The 18,902-nt window shown below is 40.2% G+C and overlaps 2 protein-coding genes across 4 annotated transcripts in view; one reads left to right on the top strand and one right to left on the bottom strand.

Moving 5' to 3' along the window:
* Positions 1–713: 713 nt before the first annotated feature.
* On the bottom strand, positions 714–15,290 carry asrgl1 (asparaginase and isoaspartyl peptidase 1). Of its 2 annotated transcripts, XM_027022970.2 has the most exons (9): positions 15,272–15,290; positions 14,611–14,648; positions 8,431–8,487; positions 6,355–6,563; positions 5,513–5,655; positions 3,146–3,300; positions 2,660–2,781; positions 2,178–2,288; positions 1,474–1,751 (listed from the first exon to the last, which is right to left on the bottom strand). In XM_027022970.2, the coding sequence occupies exons 4-9, from the start codon at positions 6,539–6,541 to the stop codon at positions 1,633–1,635; spliced, it is 837 nt and encodes a 278-aa protein (XP_026878771.2). In that variant the 5' UTR covers positions 6,542–6,563; positions 8,431–8,487; positions 14,611–14,648; positions 15,272–15,290; the 3' UTR covers positions 1,474–1,632. The 2 variants fall into 2 exon arrangements, with proteins under 2 accessions (XP_026878770.2, XP_026878771.2); XM_027022969.2 differs by lacking the exons at positions 1,474–1,751; positions 15,272–15,290 and adding an exon at positions 714–1,465.
* Positions 15,291–15,942: 652 nt separating this feature from the next.
* The window catches only part of LOC113580296 (regulating synaptic membrane exocytosis protein 3-like), a 56,035-nt gene continuing 53,075 nt past the window's right edge, over positions 15,943–18,902 (top strand). The window contains exons 1-2 of one of the 2 annotated variants that reach the window (XM_035531297.1): positions 15,943–16,271; positions 18,667–18,741. In XM_035531297.1, the coding sequence (XP_035387190.1) occupies positions 16,105–16,271; positions 18,667–18,741 (242 nt within the window). In that variant the 5' untranslated portion in view covers positions 15,943–16,104. Of the gene's footprint in view, positions 16,272–18,666; positions 18,742–18,902 lie in introns of those variants that run through there. The other variant, XM_035531299.1, reaches the window with a different exon arrangement.

The following is an 18,902-nucleotide window of genomic DNA, read 5'->3' as shown; positions in this document are numbered from 1 at the left end:
TTATTTTAAAAACAGACTATTTTAACTTTCTTTTTGTAAACACAAAATTGCCCTTGAGCATGGTGCCAGAGCTACATTTTAAAGGGCACGCCAAGGAAAACATGTCATGACTTTAGAAATGAGTCCTGTGCTTTTATGAAGAACAAGTCTGCCCTCATAACTACTGTTATATTTTGAACACAAACTGAAAGAGAGGGTAGGGGGTAGAGATACTGGTTTGGGGATCTTAGGTGTTTCACCTATCAGTTAAAACTACCAAGCAAGCTTGATGTACTGTTGACACAACAAGCACAGACCTGTATTTCTACACTGCCATGGAGGTCAGTCCAGTGACTGTCAACTTATGGTAGCCTACAGTAGTACATCACAATTATAAGAAAAATGATTACATTTTGTTAAAAAGATTAATTTCTCTCATGAGCAAAGAAAGATTAAAAGAGCCAACATATACAATGTTTATGCCAAAAAAGAAATCTAACTAGCAGAACGTGGTAAAAAATTACATATTTTAATATGCTCAACAAAACTACAAAATATCTTTAAGCACATATTGACTGAAGTACTCCACTAATGTTTTAGTTTAGTTTTTACAATATTTATTTTATTATTTTTTTTAGAACTGGATGTGATGGTGTGTAATGGTGCCCAACAATGAAAATGCAATTTCAGTACTCTACATTTATTGAAAACTAATTTCAAATTATTACAGAGCATTCTGCTTTGCAAACAGGACTTTATTTTTGAGGTTCCATGGTGTATAAAAGATATATCATCATATTTTAACAGTAAACCAATTTCAATTCCTGATCACAGTGGCTATTTATCTCCATCTAGTGGAGAACAAACGGTATCAGCAGTAAAACAGTGTAAGGTGTCATGAGGGTTGAAGGAGTGATTATTGGTTTAACTTTTGAAATCCAAGTTGTACAGTGCATAACACAATTACAATACCAGGTCTTTTATGACAAAATTACATTACATTTTGTTGTCATTTTTGTTTTTACATTTTACTGCTCAGGGATAATTACTCCCACTTTATTTGCCAGTTAGGTTTTAATAATGATTGGTATGTGTGCTTGAACAACGTCTACTGTATCTATAGCTTAAAGTAATTGTTCCCACTTTTGAAAATAATGTAATAAAACAGTATCACAAGTAGATATCAATTAGATATCATGCCTCCCTTTGTGGTAGTGTGCACATGTCATTAGATTATCATCAGTTCATCAGTGTGGTGTGTGTGAGTATGCATGGAACATCTGCTACACTGGCTCAGTGAAGTCCTCCCCGTGGTACAGGCCATAGTGAAGCTGCTCTTGCTGGGCTGCAGCCCATGACATCTGTAGGCTGCTGAAGTGAGCTGACCAGACCCCTTTGGGGTCCACGACCACCACTCCGCCCAGACCGTGCACCCTCTCCTTCATGTAGGCCAGGGCCTCGTCACTTGCCTCCTCTGGGCTTTTTCCTAGAAAGCAGTGGTCCTGTTCTTACCCCAACCGTTGTGATATAAATACATGTCAACCACCCACCCTTATCAGCACAAGCTAATCTTGTGGTGCATATGGAGACTTCTCTCTGTCTTTCACTGTCACTTACGCACACGCACACACAGTCATTGTATATCCCCTCCTCTTATAGACCTCTTGCTTGACACTGCCTAGTTAAACCAGCAGTAGGACCGCCCTTCAGTGTGGCTTCAGATGGCTCGTTAATCCTTGGCTCTACGGATCTGTAGATTCCAGTGTAAGTGCCTATTTGTAGTGTGTCAAAGGCAGGAGGACACTGTGAGCAGCTCTCCCTCCAAAGTCTAATGCTGTGCATTCAGGTTTTCATACAGTTTTATGGTATTTATACATTTTCAGGTATTCATACAATGTCTTTCTAAGAATCAGTGCTTAGTCATACAAGTAATAAGGTAAACCTACTGTATGAAAGAATAGCATCACAATTACCACTTACAACAAACTATAAAAGCTAAATACTATTAGTATATACCTTTTGGCTTTTGTGGTATGAGCTTTGTAACAGGCAGTCATCTTAAGGTTTGCCAGCATACCACCTTTAGTGTAGTCATTCCCAAATGAGTTTGATTTGTTTTGGCAACTGATTTTACTGACAACAACAGCAGCAGTGTTTTCAAACTGAGCCTGTTGATCTGGTCATTGATCATACAGTACCTTGCTCCATGTGGAAGAGAATGAGTCTGGACAGAGTGACCTTCATGATGGTTTCTCCATGGCCAGTGGATGACACAGCTCCAATATGGTTATCTGCATAGCCTCCACAGCCTAACTCACAGAAGGAGAGTGAATGGTTAGATAAACCTTCCCAATGGAGACAAGGGAAATCACCAAATAGCTATTTTTGTTTTGTTTGTTAAAGTGGCATATTTGAGAGAGAATTACAACTGTTTGAAAATCAGCTGAACTGTGAGCACTGAGAGTAAGTGTGAATGAGTGATGGAAGTATGATACATTGGTGCACTGTCTGACAATCTAAATCTAAGCCGCTAAGTATTAACTCAGTGGGCTATGTAATGGCTAGAGACATTCTTGCCTGTATTCCTTTCCACTCATTTACACACATTGCATAACTTTGCTTTCTCAAACCATCCCTCTGGAGTCTCCAAACCATAGGAAGGTAGGCGTCTTAAACTCACCAACACAAGGCGTGTCTCCCACACGTCCCTCCATTTTGTTAGTCATGCCTCCTGTGGAGGTAGCACAGGCCACATTCCCTTCCAGATCCACAGCTACAGCCCCTACGGTGCCCATCTTGCCCCTGCAAAGCACATACTCACGTAAAACGCATACTCAGTGCTACACTCACGTCCGACTGAGTGAGGTGTCTTTGAATCATTTTCACTGAAGCCACTGATAATTTCATTCCAAACACCTTCTTGGCTGTTAATGCCCCCAGTTTACAGGCCTAGCTCTCTGTGCTGACCAATCGCACTTCTCCACTGCACATCTTTTTGTTACCTTCAGAACACTCTACATTAGTGAATCAGCAACAAAATATACTTGAGATGGAGTATTCTTCTACTGCCCATCCAAGTATACAACATTGTAATAGAGCCAATCCACTTACACACCAGTGGTCTACAGACCATGTGTACTACGTTTGCAGTAAAACGAGCTCTCACGTCTGGCACTCCATAGGGTTGGTGTCTGGGTCCAAGTTCTTCTTCCAGCGCATCCTGGCATAGTCAGTGATCATTGACTCTTCAGGCACTTCAGGGACACCCATGGTCCTGGCAAACTGGGAGGCCCCCTCAGCGGTCAAACATAAGTGACTAGTCTGCATAGCAAAAGTAAAATGTAACTATGTTAACATGTGTTAATGCAACAACTATTAAATGTTAGCAGTGCCTTTTCATTCAGTACAATGACCACGTTGGCCACTTCCACCTAAATTTCACACGTTTTCATATTTCGGTGCAATGTAAACACACACAATAATATTTCTAGGCACACTGTGATTGTTCAGCTTGTTGTTGGCTACGTGCTTTTGCTTCAAAAACAGATTTGTGATGAAGCTCAGACCAGCCTGTTTGAAAAATACCCATTTTGTTCAGCATTTTATAGTGCTGATGTATCCCTGACTGGACTTGATAAGGAAATAAAAAAAAAAAAAATCACCTTTGTGATTAGGCATGATGAGGCATGTCCTGATTCTGTCTCAATATTCCGCTGCATTATGCAGTCAGCTCCTCAATTAGTCATACCCTTGATAAAGATTATAAGAGCAAAAAATGACCTGTATATAAAATAAAGTGCACAGCTAATGAGATACATGTTACACTCCTTAGTAGTCTACTTGGTGTAACCACCTCTTTCAAGGAAAACTGCACTAAAGATTTTCCTTAAATGCTTAAGGAGGCTGGAAAACAGGAGTTGTTCTAAACCTTCTTTCATACAAAACCTTTCCTGAATTTTTGCCATCCTTAGGCCTGCTCTTAAGGACAGCCCTATATATATATATATATATATATATATATATATATATATATATATATATATATATATATATATATATATATATATATATATATATATATATATATATATATATATATATATATATATATAAATATAAAAATTCAGGCCACGGGATAAAATCCAAACACAAAATGTTTCTCATGCCAATATCATGAGATGCCAAATAGTTCAGTTTTGGTCTTCTCATGCTGATGGTTTTAATGACAATTCTACCATCATATCCCCCCTAACCGCTGATTCCTAATCAGCCTGAAATGCCATGCCCAGTATATGTAGCAGGGTAAAAGCAGTTATGCAGTGAAATTCCTGAGTTTGGCACCACCCATCTTGCATCGCCATATGCAGATCTGTCGAATTAGAGAAGTCTGGAGTACTGCTCCCTTTACCGAGATTAATAAATACACACATACACAAAATTACAGTTATACATGGACATTTCTTCACTGATTTTTATAACTGAAGCTTTTCACTATACGAAAATGGTATAAGGTTCTTTTAAGAATGTACGTTTGTGTGATGTACTGTCTAGCTGTGTCTACGAAGTAGATAATGACTGTTTAGTTGTATTAGCGCAGCAAGTATCCACTGTACGAGTGGATATTTTCCCACGGATTGTGAAGAGCTGTGAAACTCAAGTGTACTTCTGGGTTTCTCACTCTAGCAGCATGTGTTTAACTCATGGCAGAACAGATTATGATCTGATCTGCTGCGAATGCTGTATGCTGATGAGATTACAAATTAAGATAAACTTTGTGGTGGCTGTACTCCTTAAGATTATGCACTGCAGTGAACGCAGAAAATAAACCACACATCAACCACAATCAAGTGCAACATATGAACTCTGTCCTAATTCTGTATGTTCTAAGCCTGCCATGCGCTCATGAATTCTGACCTGTCATTTTGCCACACTGCATATTTCTGTTTAAACATTAACCTTGTAAACTGTAAAGAAAACTGCATTTATGAATACGATTCTAGTATCCAACACCATCCAGAGGAGAATGGATTCCCCTTCGGAGTCTTGGTTTCCGTCAAGGTCCTTGTCAGTTTTGCCTAGTCACCGTTGCCTTCGACTTTGGGGGTCTGGACTTGGACTCGCAAGTGAACAAAAAACTTTATAAATAAAACTGACTTGACAAACTTTCAATTCAAAATCAATTCCAAATCCTCAGTTCCCCAACTGTTATGGTATTTTCGGGGCATTTTTTTGGCCTTTAAATCAAACTCCTTCTCCTGAGTGCATGTAAGGGAAGATGTGCTTGGATTTGTTTTGTTGTATGTTAATACCTTTTGCATCTTGTGTACTGCATGAAGAGAAGGACGTTGTATATTGTATATTTATGGACAACTGCACGATTTGTCAGTTATAATTGAAAATTTAGTTTAGGACTTGTAGGGAATTTTTTTTTTCCCCCCATTGCCTAAATTCTAATCCTGTCCTAATCCTATCTATTTGATTAAGAGTTTAAATATTAGGAAGGGGAATTCACATAAGATTTCAACAAGGGTACCTTCTCCATGACCAGGCGTGCCAGCCGGATTGGGTTTGCTACTCTCCTAACAGCAGACACAGCCCCGCTGGCCAGAGTACGTCCATCCATCACCAGAGCGTCCATCTCCACTTCCCCCTTCACGTTCAGCACTGACCCTCGACCTGAGCAGCTCACATCCAAACACTAAATTAGTCTAGCACTGATTAATACATCTGTATCTCGGACTTTTTTTTTTACATCTTGGGTAAAACTATTCTCTTTTGTAAGGTGGGCTTGGACCCAAGTCAGCTAGGTAATGACACCAATAGCCTACTGGGTGAGCAACCACGCTCTAACAATGGGGGGCCCGTGTGCAGAACCAAGTAAAACAAAAGGAAAAAACTAAACACCACGCCGAGCGTGGAAAAAGGGAGAACAAAGGATGCCACGGGAAGAAATGGCAACCCTGATGCACTGGGGAAAACCAAACTAAAACTTCCCAAACAAAACCAGAAAACGGGGAGGAACTTGAATGGCTAAGGGAAGTTTTGGGGAAAGAGACAAACACAAGAGGGGAAAACTGGAGAAGAGAGGGGACATGTAAAAACACAAACACCCTCACAGACCAGAAAAGAGGCATAGCACAAGGGCTCACAGACCTCAATACCCAGAGTTACTGGCTAGGAGCTCGGCTCAAAACTTTAGCAAAGACCCAGCACTGAATGACTGGGTCACTGGGATTATATAAGGTCTAGCCCAGCTGTTGGGTGTTAAGCCTGATTAATGGCGTGCCTGACTCGAGGCCTCCCTCTGGTGGCCAGAGAGGGCCTTGGCCTGGCACCAATCCTTACATTTTTAATCTGCATGTGTAATTATTCTACCTGCATTATATACTGGGTTGTTCTCCAACATGGCGACAGCCTCTACCACAGCATCCATGGCACTGCCCCCTGACCGGAGAATGCTATAAGCCGCCCTTGCGGCCTCCTTTACCCCGACGTAGGAGATCTCAGCTCGGTCCTTGGGGATATGACCCGCACCACCATGGACTACCACAACAGGTAACATTGGAATCAATGTTATTGAATACCTGGGCAAAGGTCACAGGTGAAAATATGTTATACACAGTAATAGAGCAATAGAGTTTTTTTGCAGATTCTACTCGAGCTCAAATCAGACTTAACGGTACAGTCTGTTAACATTTTTCAAGAGTTTAAAGCTGAGTCCTCATTACAGTAATGCACTATAGAGCCGGCTATGTAGTATACCATGTCATTACTGTAAAGCTGTTTCACAGTAAATCACTTTGTGTATTATATTTGGGATGGGGATATTGATCTGAGATGACTTTGCTGCAGAATGCTGGAAGTTCTAATGTCCCTCTTTTGACTGATGCTCTTATACTCTTCAGTAAGGCACTTAACTCTAGCCTCCAGCAAGCAACATGACACAATTGCAAATGGTAAACCTGTCTCAGATGAGCTACCTTTTAATGCCTTAATTTTAGCTTTGGGAGGTCCCATGGGTCCTATCAGAGACAGAAAAAGCAGCAGACACAGCTACGTCCAATGGGATATCCCAGTGAAGCTTTGAAGCATCTTAAGCCTCGACACTGGGCCAGACCACGTCTGCCAAACAGCTATGACATTGTCTTGAGCTAGTGTGATTATTTACAATAAAGAGCTACCGTGATCTTTCGGTACACTCTGCAGTGCTTAGCAGAGCTGTACTATTAACTAAACTAAATGAAAATATCTACTGATGTGGTCCAGTTTAAAGGTTTCTGGAAAACCTAAAGGGATAAAAAGGAAACTTTAGGGACCTATATGCTACATGTATGCTTAAAATATTTAGCAAAAAACCCAAAACAAAGCAACAAAAACAAACAAAAAAAGTATGACATGAAAATTCTTCAGTGAACAACTCCAAACTGCTGTGCCAAATCAAGATTAGCAGTAGTTAGGCAGAATACAAAATGAGGTCTAGTAGCTATAGTATTGTATTTCACGGTACGGCTACATGCCTATTGACTCGCTAACGGAAGCTCATGTTTGTCTGTCCTGAGCAGCAAAAAGTAATTTTTCTGCACCAGGCATGGTTACATGCAAGCAAGAAAGCAAAACAACAAAAACAATGTTTAATTGTTCCACCAGCAAAATCGGTGCTGTTCCGGCTAGATTAGTAATTACCATAACAGTGGGAAGTTCATAACATTACAAACCAAAAGGCTAAGATGCTATTTATTATCCTAGCTATGTCTAATAAAGCCACTAGTTAATGAAAATAATAATTATCACTTATAATCCATCAGTACGATTTATGTAATTAATACATTATTAATGGGAGAACAATGACCTCACTTCACAGAGACAATATGTTTATTGGTATCTTCACTGCTAATTATTTTTCTCAGGGGAAAATGATCATGTTCTTAGTCAAGGTAAAGGAAAACCTTCAAGCAGACAATTAGCCAGAATGGACTACTGCAGGCATGCACAGACATTTGGAGAGGCTGTTGCTCCAACCTAAAAAAAGGTGGCCAGTGGTGACAGATCTCATGGGAGAAACAAACCCAGAATAGGTCAGTGGAAAGGAAACAAGCCCAAAACAAGCCACTTGTCTTTTTTTATATATATATATATATATATATATATATATATATATATATATATATATATATATATATATATATAAATAAAAAGCCCAAAAAAAATCTTACATTTCATAAGCAAATATTTAAAAATACTGCAACTTGAAAGAACTTGATCAAAATCAACTGGCTAGCAAAAAATAACTAAAAATGAATTAATAAATAATAGAATTAATAAAAATTAAAGTGATAAAGATGCATACAACAATCTGGACAAGTTAAATCAGTGAAGAGAAAACAAAGACATTGTTGGCCTTTTAAACAAAGAAACTCCATCAATCGTGCAATTCTGATTTGTTTCACTCACCTGTATGATCTGGTTCAGAGATAGTGGGGTTGTGGACGGATCCTGTAACAAGACAAACTAGGCACAAATAAGCAAATAACAACAGTAAGCACAATAATAACAAAACTAGAGAGAATACCCACTCCCCACATCTTTCCCCCAAAATAAAAACCCTGCAATCTACCACTAGCAATATTTGTAAGTGACATGAAAAAACATGCCCAAAGTCACTTATAATAAATTGACTTAGCAACAGTTTATGGGGCATTGCACCACTATTCTACACCCCGTCTCTTAGCTCTTTTCTCACTGGCATGGTGCTGGTACTGATGCCAAAATCTTGAACAGTTCCATACGTATATAAAGAAGAAAAAAAGGTTATTTTTTTCCACTGGCAGAATTAGTGCTGTTCTGGTCCCACTGTCTTACTGGACTGGACCCAATGGAGCTGTGATGCAAGCAGCCAAAGAGCAGAGCCCTGGCATCACCACGTAAAGTTGTTTACTGATTTTTCCACCATTTACAACTAAAAGCACAAAACTGCAGCAAAAATAGCAACAATTATTAATCAATTGTACTGAAAAAAACAACAAAAAAAAACAGAAAAAATATTATTTTAGACAATTATTTTTTTGCTTCTTCCAACTTCCATTTCTGGATTAGAGAACTCCCACATCCAGATACAAACCAGTGGAAAGCGGCCTATTCCTAAAACATTTGCAAATTCACAGGAACAGCACTGCCAGGTTGTTGGTGGAAAGGGGGTTTCAGGTTTAAGAGAGCCTTGCACACATCTTTGTATTTTTGTGTTTACATGCACTTAATAGTCCGATAACTGCAGAAAATCAGATTTTGTCAATAGTCCAATCAATGTGTTTACATGCGGTTGGGTATCCAGGTAATGGGAAATCTCTGGGTTTTCACGAGTCAGACAATTTCTAATTTGCAACATATGATTGGATTATTAAGTGCATGTAAATGAAGTTAATTTGACATGATGGCAAATTATTCATCCAGATTTGTGACTCTATTTGGTGCTGATTTTTCAAGACAATGTGCGCCTTCAAAGACTCTACTTTGTCTTTACAAATTCGCATGTCTCATAAAGGTCAAAATTTCACATTTAGTTTTATACCTGCCTCTCTAGCAAACTGACTGAAGAAGCAAAGGAATCTAACACTTTTAAAAAGTGTCCTGTTATCTGCAAATTGGCTTACAATTATGTATATCTACAATATTATATTACAATATTACAATATTATATTACAATATTATAACCCCTAAAGCCATTGTTCTTAATCTGACAGACGATGATGAACAACAGAGTGCTTTTACAACCTTGACGAAGACCCCTTTTCACTCCATATCTTTATTGTGCTGAAAGTTCTTTATAGGTTTTGAAATGTTGAGACCCACCTCACTAATGCCATCTTCTGGCCATATAAAAACACAACGGAACCACATTCGCTCGAATAATGTTAATAATAAAAGTATGTTAAATTGTGTCAGCTGATGTCACGTGAAGACAATACGATATAAATATTTTGAGCAACAGATCCGGATATTTAGTTGACAGTGTAGTTCATGTATAGCAGTTTGAATCATACCATAAAATGTTTGTTTTGAAACACCAGTGCTTTAAATGCTCCAGAAGGCTTCTAGACTAGATTATTCTGGGTCACATCCCTGCTCCAGTTCGTCAGCTGAGGGCCACATACTCTCAAGATCAGGGAGGCATGTAAGCCAAAAGTGGCCAAAAACGCACATTTAAATAAGCCTTTAAATAACCAGGCCACTTCTGGCTCAGATAGAGTTTGCCATCCTGTGTCATATCTCTGTCCAAAGTGGGTCACATTTCTTTGGGACATATGGGCTATGACTTTTTAAATATGTGCTTCAAACTTTCATTCAGTTTGCCAGTGTCCAATGCAAAATCATTCTGGCTAAGGTCTGGTCATTCTGACCCCAATAAGGGCTACTTGCCACAGGCTTTGATGGCACATATTTGAGTGTTCCATCACTTACCAATCGGCCAGCTAAGTGGTGTGGCATTAATAGCAGGCCATAAATTAAACTGTGAAATTCAATACCATACTTTGCTATTTTAATACTACTGAGCGAGAAATATGTTTACACAGCAAAAACACCATTAATCTAGTGTAGTTAAATTAACCCAGACAAAGTATTGTTTACAGAGAAGGCTAAGGTGTGTCTGAAACAGCGTACTGTGGTCAGTTTATCTGAGTATATTCTCACTAATCAATAAAATATATGTGATTTAGGACTGGCATGAAGTATGTGGTTAAATTCTACAGGTTACTACTGAAAAGCAATATGATACACACAACTGTCATATAACACCTAATCAGATGGGTAACTAGCCGGCTTTATACAGCGTGATTATGTGATTTAGGAATGGCATTAGGAAGTATGTGATCCAATTCTACAAATTACTAATGAAAAGTGATATGACACATACATGACAGCTTTACACTGTGATTACAGCGGAGACAGGACATCTCCTTGGTAAATCCCACACTTGAGGGTGAGCATTGTGCTATTGGCCTGATGTGGGCCTCTAGGATCATCCTCCACAGCCCCCTGAGTTCTTGATGAAGGCTCATTGAGTTCTGTTGATGTTATTTAGCCTCAAGCATTCCAGGATCCATGTGTGGGGCACTGAGTCACAGGCTTTCTTGTAATCAGTACAGGCAGTGCATAGGTTGGTCTGCTTGGTCTTATAGTCTCAAGTGACTTATCCACCAGTAGCTGGTGCTTGGTTCCTCTGGTGTTCTTGCCAATGCCATCCTGTTCCCTGCTTATGTATTGGGCATGTGCCTACTTATCTTAGCCACAATGATGCCTGACGGGATCTTTCATGTTGTGCAGAGGCAGGATATCGGCTAGTGGTTGGATAGAACTGCCCCTTTATGGTCAGTTTAATTTATGGCCTGCTATTAATGATTCAGGATCAGGATTGTCCAGCCTTCAGTTAACCATTCAGGGTGGACTCCATCCATTAGCAGCTGGTACACTTGTGCTGCTAGGTGCTCATGGAGTGTGTTTAGCTTCTTCAGCCAGTATGTGTGGACCATGTCAGGGCCTGGAGCTGTCCAGTTCTTCATAGTTGGGACCCTTTCTTGCACATCTGCTAGAGTAATGGTTACTAGATCCCTTTAGATAGGTTGTTGTTTCTGGGACCCTAAGCAAAGTGATATCTGGGGTCCCTAATCATTTTTTCTTTTTAAAATTTTTGAAATGCAAAATAGAACAGTAAGAACTGGACAGCCTGCTTTCTTATCCTTAATTTTCTATTTTTTGGGCCACTGGGATAAATGACTGCATTCAAGAGTACTGATTAGCTAGCTAGTGTCTTACAGTATTTGGTGTCGAACAATTAAATAAAGAATGCCTTGATTTTTACATTTTTTCCAGCCAAATGCTTGTGGCCTGATCTCTGGGGCCCTATGCATTTGCATGGTGTATGTAGTGGTAAAAACCAAAACTGACTGTTGTGTGATGTCTCCAAGGCCTCATAGATGGATAAATTGTTGTACTTCTCAGGTACCTTCATCATACCTTTCTGCAGTTCTGATAAATCATCACCAAGATTGGTGATGTAGAAGCAACAAGAAAAGCATCCATAGCCAAATATCTACAAAGAGTGAGGCAAGTCCTGAGAAGTAAGATGAATGGGAAGAACAAGATCCGGGCTATCAATACCTACACTCTACCAGTCATCGGATACCCCGCTGCCATAATAAGATGGCCAAAGGAGGAGACAGAAGCCAATGACATCAGGACAAGGAAAGTCCTCACAATGCATGGAGGGAAGGAACACTAAAGATGGAAAAATCCTACCAATGGCTGGAAAAGACTAGACTGAACGACAGTGCAGAGGCACTAATCATGGCAGCACAAGAACAAGTTCTGAATACAAGATCAATACAGGCTGGTCTCTACCACACCAGGAAAGACCCCAGATACAAGCTTGCAAAGATGCCCCTGAGACAACCCAGCACATAACAGCAGGATGCAAGATGTTAGCAGGCAGAGCTTACATGGAACGCCAGACCAAGTGGCTTGCAGTATATAGAAACATCTGTGCTGGGTACAAGCTGGAAGTTCCAATGCCAATGTTGGATACATCCCCGGAGGTGGTGGAGAATGACCGAGCTAAGGTCCTAAGGGGCAGACTGACAAAATGGTAATGGATAATCAACTAGACAGCAGCGATCAACAAACAGCAGAAGATGGTAATAGTGAGAGATGTAGTAATCCCAAATGTTAGCAACAACAGGAAAAAAGGCACATGAAAAGTCTGAGAAATACCAAGGGCAGATCCCAGGAACAACATCTGAGATCTTCATCCAGAGGAATGCAGTCCTGGGAACAGCTAAGATACTATGCAGGACCTTCAAGTTAACAGGCTTCTGGTAGAGAACCCGAGCTTGACAGAAAAAGACCGCCCAGGAAAGGGTGAGTGGGGAATGAATTAACTGACCCAAATTCCATTGCCATATAACAAGCTTATGTCATATATCAGACAGCCTTCAGGCACAATGTAAAATCAGCCCAGCTCCTCCACACCCTGGATTTGGTTATCTCAAAAGATCTCATCATATCAGCCTCTGTTATTGATGTGGCTTTGTTGGATCATTACTATGTGTTCTTTGATATGTCAGCTTCAGAAGAATTCAAGACCCAATACATCAGTTTTAAGAAGAGGTTTCAGTAATGATACACTTTTCTGTTGATGCTCTGCTGGACAGCCTCAACTCAAAAACTGTTAGTTCTATGAATGAGATTGCTCCAGTTAGAGCTAAAATTACTTCATTTATGCCAACAGAAAGTACCATGAAGAAATGCTACAGCAGTTCGAACTCAAAAGAGAGAATACAGGAAGGCTGAACTCAATGGAATAAAACTTTTTCACAAAGAAATCTTCAAAGGCAGGCTGTGTCATGCCACCTACCATCTTAGCTACCACGGACTCCATTTCCCATCATGCCGTCTCTTGTCAGGTGGAGGACTCTGAACCTGCATGCACCTATCAGCATCATCTACCTAGATCGGTATCCCCAGCTTTATAATTGTGTACGCATGTTTTTTTAATTTTGTTTTGTGCATTTATGTTCCTCTCACATTTGTAGTCTTTGTAAAGTTATTGCCCTGATTCGCTTCAGCATTTGAGTCATGTTTTTGGGTTTTTTTGGTTTTTTTTCCAGCTGTCAGCTTTTTCGTATCTTGGACTTTGCCTTTGGTTTTCTGGATATGGCCTCTGATACTTCTGCCTGTGCTCATGCTTTTATGTTTTGGACCACAGCCTGTTTTATGACAACGTATCTGGATTGCCCTTATTCAAGTAAAGCCTTATCAGAATTGATTTGTAAACATCTGCCTTATTCTGACACTTTACAGGCTGCATGATTACAATACAATAATATGCAAAGCAAGACAATCCTTTTATGGTACTATCAGAAAATCACTGCAGGTTATTAGTGCAGCATAGTACAGTTCTAAGCATTTTAGTGCATTATCAAAATCTTACAAAATCACCAGCATTTCATAATAGATGCAAAGTGCCAGTTTGTAAACACATTGCCTTGTCTTTAAAATGTTGCAAAGTCAGAAGTCACCAGCAACCACACATGGTGGGTGGTTTCGACAACCACAATGCTTCACATTAGACTTGCGAACACCAAGCCTGGTTGAACTAAGTCACTGATTCAATGTAAAACAGTTACTGGGATTTTATACTATATTGCATTTATTAAAAGATTTGCACAACTTGCAAGTTGCTTGTACCCCTTAATTGCCGATCGTACCTAATCTTATATTTATAATTTGTAAAATCACGACAAAAATGAACAAAACCAAAACAGGCTATGTAATGTAGGTTTCAGTAAACAACGAATGCCCCGTTAACTGAGCTATGCAGATGTGCAACGATCTACGTTCTTTAATAATCAACACTGACATTCCTTACCACACAAACATTAGGCTATATTTTTGAGTTATTTTACTTAGCTTAGCTAGCAATGCTATCTTCAGATTTACGGACGTCAGGGTTCACTTGTCCACTCCGTTAATACCACTAAGCGCACTCGGATCGCATGTCATGGCCATAACATCTACAAATATGTATAAATGTAATTCATATAAAATAAGTTGGATAGCTTTACAAAACATATTTCTTACCAACGATGTGTCCTGCTGTGGTATTGCGCTTCCAAAAACTGCAACAAAGCCACGTGAGAGACGGTCACGAGCAAGATTTCAAATTAAAGGTTGTCATATTGTTGTCAGTTCAATTAACCTGTTTATTTACTGTTGTGCTATATTTACATCATATAACAACGTAATAATTTGAAAATGAAATAATTTAACGATTAACATTTTGTGCCTACACACTACTGAATAAGAATGCAGAAAAAGCGAAATATCCCTTGCAAATTTTACTTAAAAAAACTGTTTTTTTTTTTTTTTTCATATTTAGCCCAGTTAACACCTCCAGTTAGGCATCTATATCCGAATTACCATTAAGCACAGGCGTGTTTTAATATCAGAACCAGATGTGTTACATTAGGAAAGGCATTTAACTCGGTATGAAGTGCAGCTTCGCTGGACAATATTCATATACTGCTTTACCAAAAAGCGACTATGAATATGGCGCTGAAATAGCCTTTTTCGTTGAATTCAGCTGGTTGAATAATGACAGTAGTTACAGTGTATACATCTTTTAAATGTGTACATCTATTAAATAAAATAAACCCTCAGAAAGATTTAGTAATTTTCAGTGTAATTTAACTTGTTCATCAAAATAGAGACATGTGCAGTACACTATACTCATTTATACAACCTGTCCTGTAAGTGCAAAATTCATCCTTGCCAACCAAACGCGACTTAAGTTCGATGGCTGCATCGACTTATAGCACGCTGCCGCTCACGTGCACGAGACCCGAGGCTTGAAGTAAAAAGGTAGCGGAGGATGGCGGATGAGAGAGCGAGAGAGAGAGAGCGACAGAGAGCGAGAGAGAGAGAGAGAGAGAGAGAGAGAGAGAGAGAGAGAGAGAGAGAGAGAGAGAGAGAGAGAGAGGCGTCACTAGCACGCTATGATTGGGGGGTAGGGGGGTTGAGGGGTGGCGGTGATGTCGGAGAGCTCTCGCGCGCGCGTATGCTCAGCCCCATTCTCAAATGAGTGCGCGCGCGTCCGTTCGGAGGATGCGCGCGCTGGAGGGGCTGCGGTCCCCATTGACTATTCCATCTCCCTGACAGCGGCAGCGTCAGCAGCGGCGGCGGCTCCGAAAGCGCTGAGAGCTGCGCGGATTACGCCTTGCCCGTAGTACACGAAAAGCCCGTCTCTCGGTGGAGAAGTGAGGCAAGACTTTTACATCGTATAGCATCCTCCGGAACAAGCATGGGCTGCCAGTAACTGCAACTGGAGGGGAGAGGGGAGAGGGGAGAGGCGGGCGGGCGGGCGGGCGGGCGGGCAGGGGGGTGGGGGGGGGGGGGGCAGATTGAGAGGAGAAAACACCGTGTAGGAAGAGAAGCACAACAGTGGGAGCCCGCGACCATGAAAGGTTCGCAACGCTTGCGAGACGCTCCGATTAGCCAGTGGACTATGTCGTGAGTGACGGGTTTCATAGCTGGGATTTAATATCAGAAATACGAGCCGCCAAGGAGGGGTAAAATATGTCCGCCTCGGTGGGGCCCCGCGGCGGCCCTCGCCCACCCGCAGCGCCGCCCTCAATGCCCGAACTGCCGGACCTCAGTCACCTTACAGAAGAGGAAAGGAAAATTATCATGGCTGTGATGGTTCGGCAAAGAGAGGAAGAGGCAAAGGAGCAGGCCATGTTAAAGTAAGACATGATCATTTGTTCACCGGCGTTTGGGGATCTCAGCAGCTTTCGTGGTTTAGTGCCCAGAATGAAGTCGGATTCACTTCGCGTGTTGATCGGTTTGTTATCCTGATGAGAGGCACATGTCTGCTTACACCTGCGCTGTACCGTAGCCCGAGCGTGAATATATATACACGCCTGAACATGTTTCTTGTCCGTTTCTGAAGGCTTCCAGTGTTATCCGTTATGGAACCCCGTGTGTTCAGAGTCCCATGCTGTCGTTCCCAGTGCCTTTAAAACGGGTGACCCGTCTTCTCCACCGATGCATGTGAAATGGCACGGAAACCCCAGTGCCGTCATCTCCAGTCCCACAATCAAAGGCTCCATTGGAAGTAGACAGTAGTTTTTGCTCTCGTGTCATCAGATTTATGAGTCTCCACATTTATGTCAAATTCTGATTATAGTTAGGCAGCTCGAAACGATTACCACCAACAGAGGGGACAGTATAGCGCCTTTGTGACTTCGGTTACAGGTGTAACTCAACACAGCGGGGAGGGGTGTGTCAGAGAACTGATTCCATGCAACATCATACTTTGTTGTTAGAATTCGGTGTCTCAATACAAACACCACTAACTTGATATTACCGCACCTCAGCAAGATCACTCACAGTTTCGGATACAGTATAACAGATAAGACTACGTAACACTTTGTTTTAGGTTGTTTAGCGACGCTAAATTCACATTTATACAAATACATGTGTCCAAATAATTTCAGATGCTGATAGATACGGCACGGCTATGTGTGACAATCAACACTTAAATAATCAAACACAAGTGTTTTAAAATCTATTCCTAGGCTGTTTGGGGGCACGAATAAGCAGGCGAGAGAAGATTGTTTAAACTGTTAGTTTATTGCCAAGGCCTTAATTCATCTAATAAGCTATAACATTCTAATAGAAACAGTGTGAAACAATCGCGTCTCCTTGTTTTGTCACGACAAAATTCCTGTGCCTCGTCATCATGACGGTCGTATTGTTTTTAACCCGTTCGGTGAACGTGTCCCTCTGATATAGCGGTGTAGGAAGTATTTATACTGGCATACGAAATAGGAGAAACAGTGCTAGATTTAAAAAAACAAATATTTTGAGCTAGATAAAGTTTTTAAAATAATTTTAAAATAGTGAGTATATCAAAACGTATGACTTAGCGTATAGGAAAGAAATATTGTAGCTGAGTTACATTTTATTGTTCAAGTCAGGTGTTACTGTGTCTCATCTTCTGATGAGTGAATGCAGAGCAATTTTAAAGTAAACTCTGCTTTCCGCAGCTGGAAAATGAAACATTTATGCCCATATTCCATAAAACACCAAAACTTGCTGCATCTAGGACATACGATCATACGTCAGTTCACTTTCTGTTACCCATACTATAGCTGCACATAATGTAATGTAATGCAATAACACGATGAAATCATAATGTTCGCTTTTGTTCACATTGGGGCTAGATTGCTATGCAATATCTCACGGAGTTACGTAAAACCCTCGAACGTCTTATTATCATCGCCATATAAGGGCATTTAGTCAGACGTGACGTTAGTATGCATTTACAGGCCTAATTACATTTGAACAAATAAACTGCTAAATTCTTTGTCCTCTGTTGAATTGCTACTCGTCCGCGGGACACTTGAAGAGCATCGTAATTATGCAGTAACTTAAACATATATTGTGGGACTGTTAGCCATTACTGTAAAACAATGAAAAATCAGGCTAGCGTGATCTGACTGTGCTTATTCATGTTGTATATAGTTTAGCATTTCCAATGAGCTATTATATATCTCTAAGTTATAACCGTAGCCTTATATAAGGAAAGTTATAAGGAAAATGTATGTAACTTTTATGATTACAAACGATTGAAATGTTTGACTAAAAAATATATTTCACAGCTTCACATTTACAGTTTTGGTATTATTCACAAACTGCAAAGAACATAGGCATACTGCAGTTTTCTAAAAAATCTATGGTTAGTTAAATGACTTTACAGCAAACATCTACTATATTACCCGTTACAACATTTTAGCCACGTTCATGAGTACCACCTAAACTTTACTATTACTGGGTATTCTATTACTGAGTACAGAGTAGTAATCTTATTGAGAAGTGGATGAGTGCATGGAAAGTATTTTTTTTTTATTATTATTTATTCCAAAAAATGCGGAGTAAAATGGAGGGCTCTTCCATTATATATGGTTGGACAATGGTGTTATTTTCATGTGTTTACACTTGACACTTGTGTTATTTAGTAGGATGTAACACTGGTCTAAATAACACAAAGAATGCTCAGGGCTAACTTCTGAACATTATTAGAAATACTTGGAACTGTTTTTATTGTTATTGCCTGTTAAATGTGTTGTTTTCCAGAGAGGAGAAGCCAATACAAGCAAAAACAGTGAATCTTGTTGGGAACAAGAAACCCCCACAGCAGAATGACATCAGGTAAGCACAATTCTCATTCACCCTTATCTAGTGGTGTTAAATAAAGCTTCCAGTCTGGAGGTGTTTGATGGATTTGGAAAAAGCAGGTCATGTTCCTTAGTCCCATGACTGGGGATGGCTGGGGACCTGTTAGCAACGTTCTCTGTCACTCTGTTTTTCTT

This window comes from Electrophorus electricus, chromosome 11 (assembly GCF_013358815.1).
Source record: "Electrophorus electricus isolate fEleEle1 chromosome 11, fEleEle1.pri, whole genome shotgun sequence".
Classification (NCBI taxonomy): Eukaryota; Metazoa; Chordata; class Actinopteri; order Gymnotiformes; family Gymnotidae; genus Electrophorus; species Electrophorus electricus.
Note: the sequence above shows the minus strand (reverse complement) of the source record. Positions and strands in the feature narration are given on the sequence as shown.